We start from the raw sequence: 15,559 nt of genomic DNA, 5'->3' as shown, positions 1-15,559 counted from the left end.
ATTGACTCCTTGGTGGACTATCGATAAACTCTCTAGTCCATGTTGGTCCATAATATCTGTGTTCTTCCCAGCCAACAAAAAGTATAATTAAATTAGCGTATCATATGTAGTTTACTATTTATTCATTAACCTTTACTTCTGTAATCCCAAACTAAACTCTGAAACAGCCCCCCACCTACTGCGTAATAAATTGTCTATGGGGCCCCCAATGACATCTGTGCAACTGCTAATGCTTCACTACCTATACCTTACATGACAACTTTATAGTACACGGTCTGGCTGTCTCCGTCCAGCCCGTGGACTGGACTGATAGCCGAAGGGATGAAACAGTCATCCGAGAGCGTTCCGATGTTTTTCACAGACCCATAGGCATGAGAGTGCGAGTGCGATCGCAATATTGGAGGCAAATTATTTGTGCTGTGATCTTTTTCATCGGAAAAAATTGGACATATGTATGGCCTCATTGAATACTATTGATCTGAGTGTGATCCTATGCTGTGATGGATCGCACTCGGATCAACATTACGGTTGTCTTAAAAGAGCCCTAACCACCACTTACGAAATATTATGTTTTCCTAATGTTTGGTCTTAACAACTATAGCAATCAGTAATGTGACCCTCCTAAATAATCTGGTTCCTATTCTAACAATCCTAAAGTCCCCGTCACACACAGCGAGATCGCTGCGGAGTCACAAGTTTTGTGACGCAACAGCGAGATCGCTGTGTGTGACATGTATCAGCGACCGCCCCCCTGCCGGGTATCACTGATCGTGCTCGAAAGCCCTGGACATTTTTTTGATCGTTGGTCTCCCGCTGACCAGCACGCATCGCTGCGTGTGACAGGCGGGATACCAGCGATCAGCGAGCTGGAGCTGGTATCCAAGGTAAACCGCAGGTAACTAAGCATGCGCGTCACTTAGTTACCCGCTGTGTACCTTAGATACCAGCATGCTGGCGCTGGGAGCTGGTATCCAAGGTAAACAGCAGGTTTCTAAGTGCCGCGTGGCATCGCTGTCCAGATCGCTGCTGAGATCTGCCTGTTTGGCAGCTCACCAGCGATCATGTAGCGACACACCAGCGATCCTGACCAGGTCATATCGTTGTCGGGATCACTGGTGTGTCGCTATGTGTGACAGGGGCTTAACAGCAACCATAAGATGACACTTTATCACTGATCTTCCCACACACTAGGCAGTGTAAACAAAATTTTAGTCAGCGACTACTAGTTGTTATTTATTCCATTATACAAATCAAAGTTCTAGCGTTTAATAGAAATTTTTGAATTATTTACTAACCCAACTTTCTCTTCTACTATGCAACCTTCCAACATGCAAGGAATCTTCTAAAAAAATAGACTACCCCTATATTTAGTTTACTTTTTCTCTTTCATTATATACCATGATGATCACCCATTTACTTTGACCCATTTGTCTGGTCAGCTCCATCGTAAATGCCGGTTTGGTATACCTTTTTGAAAGGACATCCCCTCTAGAAGACCATTTTTTTATGAAATTTTGGGTGGTCAGCTCAAAGAGATTTTATCGTATAGTATACTGGCCCAACACAGAACTGTGGCATTACAGAAATAAAACCACACAATTAATACGTTGTATTATGACTTTCAGTATTTTACAGGACAATTTATTGTTCCGTTTTTTACCTTCCAGTTTGCAAAAGGAGGATTTGGAGTTTCCTCCTCTTGAGCAGATAAATGAGAATGAAGAGGCCAATCACTCTACCCCATTGATTGGACCCCTTGGGCGTCTACTGGGAGTTCATTCTCCAAGTCCACCTCGTTCTAACTCACGACAGAGCTTATTGATGAGAAGACAGAGCGGCATACCTCCGGGACTCCCTCACTTTACACACCGAGACATAGGAAATAGAGGTGGAGAGACCCTACGTGATCTAAATGTATTCATGTCTACCCCTTTCTATGAGAGGCCAGGATTTTATAGCGCTCCTCAAACACCACTTAATGGAGGTCCAACATACTGTCCTCGATTTCCTGCTCACGGAACTCCGAACCTTTGTCACACACAAAGAAGCAAGAAAATGGGGACATCTAATGAAACTGCAGATGAGACAACCAGCGTATCTCCTGGGTCTAAAGAGTGCTTTGTGTGGCCACTGGGAAGTATGGAGGAACAGGAGGAGGCCATTGTAGATAGCGTGGAAAGTACCTCCTCGCTGAAAACGACTGACCAACCTGTGCAGAGTCCTATACAGATACCTAGAAGGTTACTCCGAGGCCACCGCTTATCTGCATTACTGCAAGAAAACCCGTCTCAGGCTTCACCCGATGCTCTTCATACCCCAAGACACAAGACATCACATCCTATTTTTTCATTCTCTCCTATGAACTCCCCAATTTTGCAAAGGGCAAATTCCAAAATCTCTCATGGGCAGCCTGATGTAAACTGTGACGGAGGAACTAAAGAACACAGTGGCTCTCAGTTTCCTTCTCCAAAGGACTCCGGCATAAGTCTAACTGACGGAGACTTTACACAACTTATGGAAGTAATCATGGAGGCTGGGGAGCCGTGTCAGCAAGAAGACAAGAGTGGTTAATAAATAAATTAATAGTAGTAGAAGCATAAAATGTAGATTCTGAGGCTGTGACTCCATTAGGCAGAAGAGGACGTTCTTCTTGTAGTCATAAGTCAAGTAATCTTATTTCTCAGCAATGACTTCCTATGAAAGTCTTTAACCCTTTTATCCTCAGAAGGCGCAAATAACATTATAGAAAATATCAGACATTTTGTATACAAAATCATTTTTGTTATACTAAAGCAATAACTATAGTTTCACTGTGTTCCAAAATGAACGGGATGTAGTAAATGCCGAGGATGCTATGCCATAGGCTGTCATTTAAAGGGAATCTGCTAGCAGTTTTTGCAACATAATCTGAGAGCAGCTATTGGCTGAAACCCTGATTCCAGCAATGTGTCACTTGCTGGTCTGCATGCTGCCATTTTGACACAATCACAGTTTTCTCTGCTGCAGATCTAGCACTGCTCTGAATGCTGAGCTCTGTATAACCCAACCCACACACTGTACACTGACAAAAAGCTGCTAATCAGTGTTTGGGAGCGGAGTTACATAGAGAAAGAGGACTATGTGGCACAAGACAACTAGCCCTCTAATGATAATCTCTTGCTGATAAAACACTGATTTTATTAAAGCAGCAACACACAGACCAGTAAGTGACACATTGCTTGAATCAGGCTATCAGTCCCCACATACTACTGCTCTTGCTGCTCTCAGATTACATAACAAAAGCTTGGTGACTGAGTCCCTTTAAAGGGTTAATTGCCACCTCAGCTTTTCATGACTGAGACGGTAATAATTCTGACCAGATTTTGAGGCTATGGAAAAATTCAAAGGGATTTATTGAAACGGCATAGCTCAGCCGCCCTGGCTATTTCCATAGCCTCACTTTTAGTGGTCGGAGCCTGAACAGAGTTATTCTCATTAGAGCCATAAAGGCTGAGATTGGAATAACCCTTAAGAGCAACCAATATCCAATTTAAAAAAAAGATGACAATTAAACTATTGACCTACATTTGTGTATTATTCATTATGACTATCAACAACTTCGAAGTCGTACAAAGACTCCCCAAAGAAGGGTCCTACAGTACCTTCATCCATTACAGTCTATGAAGCTGCTCACATATTCGTTTTTTGTGCTTGAACTGAAAAAAAAAGATACAGGTCTGTTCCTTTTCTGGAAGCGTAGGGATATCCAGGTTTTTTTTCAATTCTACAATTTTTTTTTGTACAAAAAGGGAGAACCTGAGTCACCATATATAAGGATATACAAATTTTATTGATACAAAATATACTAAATGATTACTAAACACAATACATTAAAATATTTTTTTCTATTTCACATGCATGGATAAAAATGTGATCCACAAGAATGACAACATTTCAGTAGCCGCAAACTAAGACCAGGACAGCATAACGAAACACAGATAATAATCATTGCCAATCATACCCATAGGAAGCCTCATGATAGAACAATGGGATGGATCAAACTGACCCCCCCAAAAAATGAGAGGGACTGGAGGAATCCACCCAAACCAAGCCATGTTGCTGTAACAGCCTTGTGAAGAGGTGTAACACCAATTATATTGTAAATCGATATGCAGTAAATGAAAAATAATAATCAAAAGGGTTAATCTAATATATAAAGCTCAAGTGTGTATGTATGTATGTATGTGTGTGTGTATGTCCGGGATAGGCATCCGCACCGTCGCAGCTACAGCCACAAAATTTGGCACAGTCACACATCTGCACCCCGAGAGCGTCCTAAGCTATGTTGTGAGGTGAAATTTTAACCCCGCGCGTTCCAATTCACCAAACAATTTTGCCCCTATCTACATAATGGGGAAAAAGTGTGTGTGTATCAAGCCCCGCCCCTCATTATGATGTCATAATGGTTGCCATGGTGACACTGATGTCATCATAGGTTGCCTGTCCCGCCGCTCATTATGACTGACTATGGGATGGAGGATGTGTGATGGGTATATGGGCACTGGACTATGGGATGGAGGATATGTATGATGGGTATATGGGCACGGGACTATGGGATGGAGGATATGTATGATGGGTATATGGGCACGGGACTATGGGATGGCGGATATGTATGATGGGTATATGGGCACGGGACTATGGGATGGCGGATATGTATGATAGGTATATGGGCATGGGACTATGAGATGAAGGATGTGTGATGGGTAAATGGGCACTCGACTATGGGATGGCGAATATGTATGATGGGTATATGGGCATGGGACTATGGGATGAAGGATGTGTGATGGGTATATGGGCACTCGACTATGGGATGGAGGATATGTATGATGGGTATATGGGCATGGGACTATGGGATGGAGGATGTGTGATGGGTATATGGGCACGGGACTATGGGATGGAGGATGTGTGATGGGTATATGGGCACTCGACTAAGGGATGGAGGATATGTATGATGGGTATATGGGCACGGAAATATGGGATCGTGGATATGTATGGTGGGTATATGGGCACCGGACCATGGGATGGAGGATATGTATGATGTATATGGGCATGGGACTATGAGATGAAGGATGTGTGATCGGTATATGGGCACTCGACTATGGGATGGCGAATATGTATGATGGGTATATGGGCATGGGACTATGGGATGGAGGATGTGTGATGGGTATATGGGCATGGGACTATGGGATGGAGGATGTGGGATGGGGATATGGGCACTCGACTATGGGATGGAGGATATGTATGATGGGTATATGGGCATGGGACTATGGGATGGAGATTGTGTGATGGGTATATGGGCATGGGACTATGGGATGGAGGATGTGTGATGGGTATATGGGCACGGGCCTATGGGATCGTGGATATGTATGGTGGGTATATGGGCACCGGACAATGGGATAGAGAATATGTATGATGGGTGTATGGGCATGGGACTATGGGATGGAGGATGTGAGATGGGTATATGGGCACTCGACTATGGGATGGAGGATAGGTATGTTGGGTATATGGGCACGGGACTATGGGATGGAGGATAATTATAATTTGCTATAAAAAAACACAGTTAGTTACTATGTCCGGGCAGCGCCGGGCTCTTCAACTAGTCTAATATATAAAGCTCTAGTGTGTGTATGTATGAATGTATGTCCGGGATTGGCATCCGCACTGTCGCAGCTACAGCCACAAAACTTGGCACAGTCACATGTCTGGACCCCGAGAGTGTCCTAGGCTATGTTGTGAGGCGCAATTTTAACCCCGTGCGTTCCAATTCACCAATTTTGCCCCTATCTACATAATGGGGAAAAAGTATATCACGCCCCGCCCCTCATGATGATGTCATAATGGTTGCCATGGCGACGCTGATGTCATCATAGGTTGCAAGCCCCACCACTCATTATGATGTCATAATGGTTGACTATTTGATGGAGGATGTGTGATGGGTATATGGGCACTCGACTATGGGATGGAGGATATGTATGATGGGTATATGGGCACGGGCCTATGGGATCGTGGATATGTATGATGGGTATATGGGCACGGGACTATGGGATGGAGGATGTGTGATGGGTATATGGGCACGGGCCTATGGGATCGTGGATATGTATGATGGGTATATGGGCACGGAACTATGGGATGGAGGATGTGTGATGGGTATATGGGCACGGGCCTATGGGATTGTGGATATGTATGATGGGTATATGGGCACGGGACTATGGGATGGAGGATAATTATAATTTGCTATAACTAACCACAGTTAGTTACTATGCCCGGGCAGCGCCGGGCTCTTCAGCTAGTTAACCATAAGAACGGCAACTCCGTGGCCGCATCTTGGACAGGAGTTACCGTTCTTATGGGTAAATAACCCTTTTGATTATCTATTATTTTTTATAAAGTAATCCCGACTAATCATAATACACAACTCATCTGCTGCAGAACCTCATCATACACACCTCAGCAGTTGTAGATCCTCATACTACACCTCAGCTGCTGCACAACCTCATAATACCCTGTAACCCAGATTCTACTACAAATTGGTCAATGAATGAATGAAGGTTCGCTCATATACCCCCCATCCATCAGTGCTCTCTCCAGTTCTGTTCCGTTCATTTCTACCACTTTTGTGCTGAGCACTGAATAGACTTTATCCTCGAATGTTACAATTTTTATCTTTTAATCTACAGCTAACGGCGCCACCATTCTGCACTGTGTAATGTATTGTAATGGCTTATTTTTACTGAGCACTTGTTAGAAGGAGCTTTGGACTCTGATCATGTGACTGATGACATCACAGGTCCTTCTGCACTTCTATGTTGCTGCCTGCTTATGATTGGTCAGTGTCATAAAGGAGGCAGAAGTACACACCCGCAAGTGAGAACATCCACTTGGACAAAATTAACTTATTAGGTGCCAATATTTTGACTGCTAAGATCTCCATGTGTCAAGCTCAACATGAAACATTTGATGAAAGGTTCTGTAAATAGACTAGTTTGGTGTGAGAATATTGTAGTATTGTCCAGGAAGACATTGGGACGTAGTGTTTTATCAGGTGGGGTGGAGCAAATAGCCTGCCTTACTTCCGCTACATCCAGTTCAAGCCAAACTTTGTGATTCAGATATTTTAGGTAAAGGAAGAGTGTCTAGAAGTGAGCATTGCTGCAGTGTCTGGAGGAGGGAACTCTAGAGATTGTGGTAGTAATCAAGGAGCATCTCCGGAAGGTTGAATTAGTCCTGTTGTAGGGTTTAAAATTTATAATTAGTGTGGAAAGTTGAGGATGGCCTAGAGATCTGTGCGAAGCATCCACTACAAGAACAGTCATCTATTTGGAAAGGCTAAATGATGCCACTGGGCCTTCCTGTGGACAAAAGAGTGGTTATTGTCTTCTGTCTGCAGTTTATTTTCAAAACTTGGATTGTCCCTGTATTTATTATGAAGGGCTTGGATTTTTTTTTTTTATTTGACCTTGAATCATGCCCATGGGTGTTGCCCAGATAAGGGGGGGAGGGGGGGTGAAGAAATGGAGCTCTGTTGGATATTGTCATTTGCATACTGAAGTTTGACCAAGATGTTAAAGGGGCTGTCCACTATTTAAATTAACCCCCCAATGTATCCCCCCCTCCACCGGGGCCCCTAATGAATTTTGTAAATACCTCATGTTGCCTATACTGCCTGCGAGCGGCGCCATCGCTGGCCGCTCACAGGCAGCACATGACCCCTGGCTGCAGCCGGCTCTTTCTTCCGCTGACGTCCCATTAAGTGATGGCAGCAGTCGGGGGTCCCTCTTCCGCGTTGGCTGCCAGGCTGTGGGCGGGGGTTATCCCCCCACGTCACACCTGGCGTCCACCACGCACCCATTCATTAAGCGCGCTGTGGATGCTGGGTGTGCTGCCGGGAAAACCCTGCCCACAACCCGGCATCCACTGCGGGGACCCAGCGCTGAGTCACACCTCACTTGTCGTGACATCAGTGCTGGGTCATGTGCTGCCTGTGAGCGGTCACGAATAGCGCCGCTCACAGGCAGTATAGGCAACATAAGGTATTTACAAAATTCATTAGGGGCCGTGTGGGGTTAACTTAAAGTAGTTGTCAACCCCTTTAACAGGCATGGATTTTTGTCTCCAAAAATTTTTTTAAAAAAAGCTGACCCCATCTTCTGGAAACACATGGAACTAATGTGTGTTAGGTTCACATTTGTGGATGGCCGAGCCGTGGAGGGCAGCGAACTTCATCCGTGAAGCTCTGCCCACTGCCATACCTCCTCTGGTCAGCTCCGCCTACATAGCCATCTTTAACATTGGGCATGCAGATGTATGCGGCTGCCTCCGCACGCGTAGTTTTGACGATGTGGCAACCCATGTCGACCTCAACAGCTCAGCCATCTGCAAATGTGAACCTAGCCTTAAGATTTGGCAAAGCTCCCATATCTGGTGGTGTGCATTCATGTGAATCCATACACATCTTAGTGAGAACCCATTCTTCTGGTTGCAGAGGCACAATCTAAGGAAATGCCAACAACCAGTTTATCACATTACCTGCATCGCCTCCCTGGCCTTTGTACAATAAAGATTTTTTTCTTCTTGTGAATGTCTTCCATCACGTGATTTAAGGAAAAAAAATAATGTGTTTTGTATCCATGGTTGACATAGGAAGCTGAGCTTTGTAGTGTGGGATATGTTCTGTTTATAAACTGAGCAGAATTAGGAGTCTGGTTAAGAGTAAAAACCCAATGAAGATGGCAAATCCCACAGCACCTGGTTCACCCACAAGACCCTGGGCTGGAATGGTCGCTTATCTACTGCTGACCAAGGTTCAGTTTGCCAACCCTCCTGATGTTCAATGAATGTACCCAAACCCCATTAAAAGGGAATCTGTCACCCCTTTTTTGAGATATGATTCTATTGTGTCACATAAGGATTCTCTTAGTACTTTTGCTTCCCCCTGACCCCGCACCTTTCATGCATAAATACCTTGTTTATATCGGTTCAGATGTATGTAAGCTGCCATGTCTGATGGGCAGGGCTTATTCACCTGCTCCCCCCTCCTTGAAATGTGTACAGCAAGATGGGGGGGGGGGGGGGGGGGTAGAAGCAGGTGAATAAGCCCCGCCCAGCGGACTGGAAAGTGGCAGTTTACATACATCTGAACCGATATAAAAAAGGTATTTATGCATGAAAGGTGCAGGGTCAGGGGGAAGCAAAAGTACTAAGAGAATCCTTATGTGACACACAATTGAATGATATCATTATATGATATCTCAAAAAAGGGGTGACAGATTCCCTTTAAACTCAATAGGAGGCCAAACATATACACAACACTTTAAGGGGGTGACAAAGCTTACCAAGCAGCAAAAATTAGGTGCAATCCATGAACAGTGGCAATTGACCTACAGTAGACATTTGCTAATGGCACAGCAGCAGTCAGCCATGCATGAGGCATCAGGGACTGGCTCATCATTTACAGTTTGGAATTGAAGTTTAAATCAAGACCTGGTGGGTAAGGGTTCAGTGTCTGCTGTGATTTGAGCTCTGATGCCTTACGCAACAGCAGTGTGAAATGACTCATTGAAATTGCTTCTGCCACTTAAGACATTAGCAGTAGCTGTGTGGTGATGCTGTGATGTTCCTGAAGTTGAAACTGTAGAACTGGGATGCCTCGCTGATATCTTTGGGAAACACCACAGATCTAAAAGTGCTTTGATACCTGGATTTTGTGATACAGTAGCCTCATCCACGCAGCACCATCTAGACCAAGCAAGTGTCATTGCATCACTTTCATCCCTCATGTTTTTATATTGTTAAGAGATCAAGTGATCTGGACCTTGAGGTTAGAGATGTCAAGATGTGCCTACACTGGCTGACTGAGGCCCAAACCTATCGTCCATAGCATGCAAGTGCTGTCCTGTAGAGCCAACATGCACCATCTGCCCTTCTAGTCAGGTCATCCCTGTGGAGTAGTGTAGGCAGCGAAATCTGTACCAACACTGGCAAGAAAATGCCTGGAACATGTAGAAGTGATGAGACTTGTGAAGCCACATATAGTAGAGGATTTATTGAAGGCAAGATATAGCAAGAAACAAAATCACACAAACATTAAAAGGAAAGTGTACATCAAGCAGGATAAGGTGGGAATTTAGTCGTGGGATTCCCCTAGTGTGTGTTTGTCAAAGAGGTATTCAGCCATGCCGTTCTGTGGGGCTCCCAGTCGCCGGAGATTTGTCACATGGTCACCCAGTTCTTTTATCGATTTCACCTGCTCATCAAGGTAGTGCGTTTCCAAGAAGTCGCAGAGCTGAGAAGATACAAAGTGAATTAAGCTGTGCAGCAGTAATGCTAGTGAAAGTTACCTTGTGATGGTCTTAGATTCCAGCTCTGGGAACAACAGACCAATACTCAGGGCAAGAAAGTTTAGCCTAAGATACATTTCTTTGAAGGCAAGGTGCTGATCACATTTTTATGTTAGATTGCTCATCTGCAGACAAGTCCCTGTCACCCAAGCGACATTAATAGGATCCAGTAGGGTGACACATTACAGCAGTCACTCACATGTGGATCATTCCGTTCAGTAGACACTTTGTGCAGATCCAAGAGGGACTGGTTAACGCTCTTCTCCAGCTTCAAGGCACATTCTAGGGCTTCCAGCCCACTGCCCCACTCATCCCGATCTGGCTTCTGCAATTACATGACATTTTTCATCAATATGATCAGACTTCTATATCCATGCGTAATTCATGTACCTCTTATAAATCTGCAAAAACTGCTTTGGGGGGGGGGGGGGTTATCAAGTTGATTCAAACCCCTGATCCAGGGGCCACAATAATACTGTTACCATCACATGAGAGCCCTCCAATTGCCTCCTACATGTTGTCTTTGACAGGAGAGGACTCACAGAACTTCTGAAAACTATAGAATATTGATGAGGTCTGAAACCAGGGCCCTTAGAGTATATGGACTCCTAGTGGCCATGCATCTTCATAAAGCATGCTGTTGGGACCAGCCTGCTCAAAGGCAACAGGACATTTTTGAAAATTATAGGGTGCAGCAGCCAACAGAGCCAAGTTCAGGAGTGTACCACCATGACATGGCAGTAAGGAACTGCTCCAAAGACAGATCTTTTAACCAACATAGCTGCTTTAACAATAATGTGAAGCCAGTAGTTAGAATTTAGCTTTATCACAATTGTCAGTCATTTTTTCAGCGAGTTCTAAAAATCCCACGTCTATAAACAGGTTGTATGCATTTCAGTGGAGTTGAGCTGCAGCTTACAGAATGTGAACATGTCTGGTGGATAAAGTCAGCATCAGTTGTATGGCCTGGGGCGACTACAGATACCATGGAACAAACACCTTACTGAAAACAGAAGTCGGGCTGTAACATTGTGCTTCCATTCACAGGACATGTACTTTATCATTAACAGATGAATGCTAGACTGGAATGAAGCAAGTACTGACAAGGTGCATGCATCACCTGTCTATTCACAGAGGTGCTGTACTTTACAGTTTTGTAGAAAGAACACTTAAGATTACACATTAACCCCATTTCCAAAAGCAAGAGTTAGTGGGATTAAGTGTGAGTGGAGGAACCACTGCTGATTTTGATAATTGGCTAGTGTTTTAGTTTAAAGGGAAGGGGTCAAACTTTATTAACATGAAAGTTTTTTTTTTTTTTTTAAATTAAAAAGTTTTAGTGGAGTAAAATCTGAAAAGTTTAACATTTCCTCCCCCCCCCCCCACTTATTTTAAGCACTAGGGGGAGCAGCTACTCAAGTTTGACATCAAAACCTAGTGTACAACTAGGTAACATTATGACTGCAGTAAACTGGGGCGAGGTTGTTCACCTGCATAACATTGCTCCTCCTGAGCGTTTGCAACAGGACAAAAGGGGAAGTTTAGGGTCAGTGTGGAGCCATTTTTGTAGGACTGCAAAATGATAGAGATGTGGACATGGTCACTGAGGATGGCTGGCAGCGCCGATTGTTCATTTGTGCTGCTCACTGTACGATATGCTGGGATATATCTAACCCCAGTGTTAAATTACACAAGTACAGCGCATCACAGGATGGCGTTAGATACACAAGTCTAGGGTGCATTTCACAACTTGGCAGCCCCAAGAGTAATTTGCCTCTTACTGAAGCCCCTAGATCCCCCTTCAATTGCTCCTGTACAGTATAACAGAAGCCTCCCAGAAGGTAACTATTACACCAGTGAATTCCTTCTTTAAAAAAAAAAAAAAAAAAAAAAAAAAAAAAAAAAAAAAGCACTGACAGTATTAAAGCCCCCTGATGTATAGTGTACCCCATAGTCATCCATTGTTTTGGGACACATGCATGATGGCAACACACACATGCTGTGGGCTACACCAAGATGTCTGATCTTTCACAGCCCAGGTCAGCCAGTGAAGGAGGAGATCACACTGACAGAAATCCTATACCCAAGGGATGCAGTATTTGAGGTGTGCAAGTGTCATACACCAGCAAGTAAAAGTGGCAAAAAAAGAAAAAAAAAAAAAAAAAGTATTAAAGTTGATTATGTAATAGAAGCTGCACCACCTTCCCTTAAGATTAAATCTGAAGTGTTTATTAAAGAAACTGCTGTTCCTATTAGAAATACTTGACTTAGCAGTGATGTTAGCATTTAGGGACATGTCTTGTTACATAGTGTGAATGGTAGTTCAATGCAGCAAGAGGAGATGCAATACCAGATGTGAGTGGACAGGTCCTCAGTGTATGGAGCTGAGAGAGGCCACAGTCTGAACAGCCGCCATTACAGCTACACTTGTTCCATATTATTCATTTTTTGGTGTTAAATATAGGACATTTGATCTATTGGTCAAGATAATCCCTTTATTTTGTAAAGTTTTGTTCAGTTTAAGGCCCCTTAGTCAGCACTTTAACCTGGCATTGCCTGATTGGGATTTTTACTATACACGGCAATACTGTGCTCCCATAGCAGCAGCCTCAGCTGGTCTTCATAGGGGCCCTGTAATAACAGGGGCCCTCGGCTGGCACAGCAATGCAGCCGACAGAGGATAACTCTGCCATCATCTGCCTCTACTAGGGAGCACTGCAGCCCGATCCCACCATTACACTCAGTGGCAGCATTACCCTGGCAGGCAGTTTACTTGATACAAGGCCATGTTCATTGGGTTTGAGCCTGTCAATAATTACACTACAGCAGGTGAATAGGGCAAAGTCTTCTTACCCTCACGTCCTGCAAGCAAATCCTTCCTCCACGTTGATTCTGCAGCTTCAAAAGCTTCTCGGCATGCTCCCGCTCCTCGTGGGACTGATGCAGAAAGTATTTTGCAAAGTTCTTTAATGCCACATCATCACGATCAAAGTAATAAGACTACAAGGGAAGAAAATAAAGTAACTGATCAATAGCTAGAACATCAGACCCCAGTCTTTTAATAATCATTAATGGCAGATTATAAGCATGGATTTAGATGTAATCTTATGTGCAGGCTAGAGTATATATATATATATATATATATATACACACACACACACACACACTAATTGCACTTTTAGGACTGCTGGTAGATACACAGCACTGTATACAAGGATGCAGGCACTAGGAGACAATGATGTCTTATTGCCAGCAGAGGGCGGTGTAAACAAACACTTCTCACCCATATATTACACATGGCAGGACATCCCTCCCATCACACATGCAGAAAACGTTCCTGGAGGTCATCATGTCTTTGTATTGTACGCAACAATGTTTTCCTGGAGTTTAACCATCCCATTGGTGCAGCACATCCAAGTGAAGAGACATGACGGAGCGCAGCATCGAAGGAACTAAGGCGAAAGCCGTTATATCACCCAAGACGTGCTTATATAACCGCTGCGTCCGCCCACTCAACACTTCATGTACTAGAACACACTCCATACAAGAGGGGCTAATCTAACCCAAGCCATCAGATCACCATGCCAACTATTGCGTAACTAGAACTCCCAACACATCTTTAAAAAAAAAAAAAAAAAAAAAAAAAACTATATGCAAGTTTTGCTCATTTTTCACTGATCTGTGTAGTTACCCTAGGAGCCACAGCCCCTCAGCAGAGATCATGCAAGTTAGCTAATAATGGCCACATTTTCTGGATCCATATGATATATGGAAATGAAAGGACAGATAGCATGCAGGGTTTAGCAAACCAGACCCCAGCTGCAGCACACTGATCTGCACTAACAGGCACCATCTGCTGCTCCACACCCTTCACTGGGTCTGATAGCAACCTGGTCGATAAGCCAGAGCCAAGCCTGAGGTGGGTTTAGTGCCCTTATGCCAAGCATGAGTCCAGATAACAGATCTGCAGGGTAGTGAAGGTGCCCACTGACAGAGCAGGAGTTTATTGTTATAGGACCTGGTTTATGCACAGGGACAGCTCAGAAGCTTCAGACCCTCTGTGAGCAGTGTGCACCACCCCTGGATGCAGCCATGCACTGGAGTGGCCTCAGTGCCACCATGACACCTCACCCACAGTAGTCCTGGAGACCAGGCTAGCATCCATGGACTGCACAGGAGGGAGATCTGCAATGTTAACAGCTCCATAGAAGTGAATGGCATGAGCTACACTTACACTGGATGAAGGGGGATTTGGATGGCAGATCCAGCATCCAGAAGGGAGTAGCCCCCCCCTAAGGTCAGAGACCACCACAAGGTCCGATAGACAAGTCACCCATGCTGGGCAAGCGCTGATCCTGTGCTGTAAGTGACAAGGTGGAGGCCACCACAAGAGCCAGCACTGCAGGATGGAGGCTGCCCCAGCTGACTGCACAGCCCCACATGGGCCCCCCAGAGCACGCCAGGCGTTAGAGGAGAACCCCGGATCAGGTCACGAGTGGAGCAGCTGCAGAGTAAGGCCTGGGCCACTTACAGGCCAATGTAGCCATGAGCCAACAGAGCACGCTGGGAGTTGTAGTCCTGCAGCACATGCTTTACGGCAACAGCTGTTTGACGTACACCACATAAAAAAATGGCTGCCTGCGGCACGCAGGTGTCGCCCAGCAGCGCAGGCTCAGCACTCACCATGGACAGGTACACATAGGAGGCGTACAGCTCCAGGTTCACCTGCCGGTTGATGGCGGCCTCACAGTCCTGGTGGTAGTTCTGACGGACCTGGGAGCTCATGGCGGTGGATTCTTGGGTTCCGTCCAATCACTGTTGAAGCGGGAACCGAACACTGTCCTCTGAACGGCGCCGTCCCGCTGTGCTATATATACGCAGACAGACGTCACCAGATCCCTAGCGGTGCCAAGGAAACTGCTCCGCCTCTTGACACGTGACCTGCCAGCCGGACGCCATGCTTGTTTAGGGCAGAGTCTAAATCTATGTGAATAGTAATAGAGAAAAAAAATTCCTCTATTGTGATTCTGAGGTAGGTGAATAAGCCGATGTAAGGAGCCTGCGCTTATCGTTTATTTCTGACTTTTTGGGTCACTGGAAAAGCTTTAAAGCTCAGTTGCCCAAACTACAAATGGCCGCCAGGTCACGTGGTCACGAGATCAAAACAAACGTGTTTGTGTAAT

The 15,559-nt window shown here is 44.9% G+C and overlaps 2 protein-coding genes across 2 annotated transcripts in view; one reads left to right on the top strand and one right to left on the bottom strand.

Annotated features, from left to right (window-relative positions):
• Positions 1–3,070, top strand: part of BEST1 (bestrophin 1) — a 42,537-nt gene extending 39,467 nt beyond the window's left edge. The window contains exon 9 of the mRNA XM_073574074.1: positions 1,668–3,070. Coding sequence (XP_073430175.1) covers positions 1,668–2,571 — 904 coding nt within the window. The 3' untranslated portion in view covers positions 2,572–3,070. The remainder of the gene's footprint in view (positions 1–1,667) is intronic.
• A 6,996-nt stretch (positions 3,071–10,066) lies between these two features.
• Positions 10,067–15,255, bottom strand: FTH1 (ferritin heavy chain 1). The gene is made up of 4 exons (XM_073573959.1): positions 15,060–15,255; positions 13,230–13,376; positions 10,576–10,701; positions 10,067–10,321 (listed from the first exon to the last, which is right to left on the bottom strand). The coding sequence occupies exons 1-4, from the start codon at positions 15,159–15,161 to the stop codon at positions 10,163–10,165; spliced, it is 534 nt and encodes a 177-aa protein (XP_073430060.1). The 5' UTR covers positions 15,162–15,255; the 3' UTR covers positions 10,067–10,162.
• Between the last annotated feature and the right edge of the window lie 304 nt (positions 15,256–15,559).

The sequence above is a fragment of the Dendrobates tinctorius genome, unplaced genomic scaffold (genome assembly GCF_039654945.1).
Source record: "Dendrobates tinctorius isolate UK_male_01 unplaced genomic scaffold, ASM3965494v1 ptg000037l, whole genome shotgun sequence".
NCBI lineage: Eukaryota > Metazoa > Chordata > Amphibia > Anura > Dendrobatidae > Dendrobates > Dendrobates tinctorius.
The sequence above is the reverse complement of the archived record's forward strand: the minus strand, read 5'-3'. Positions and strand labels throughout refer to the sequence as shown.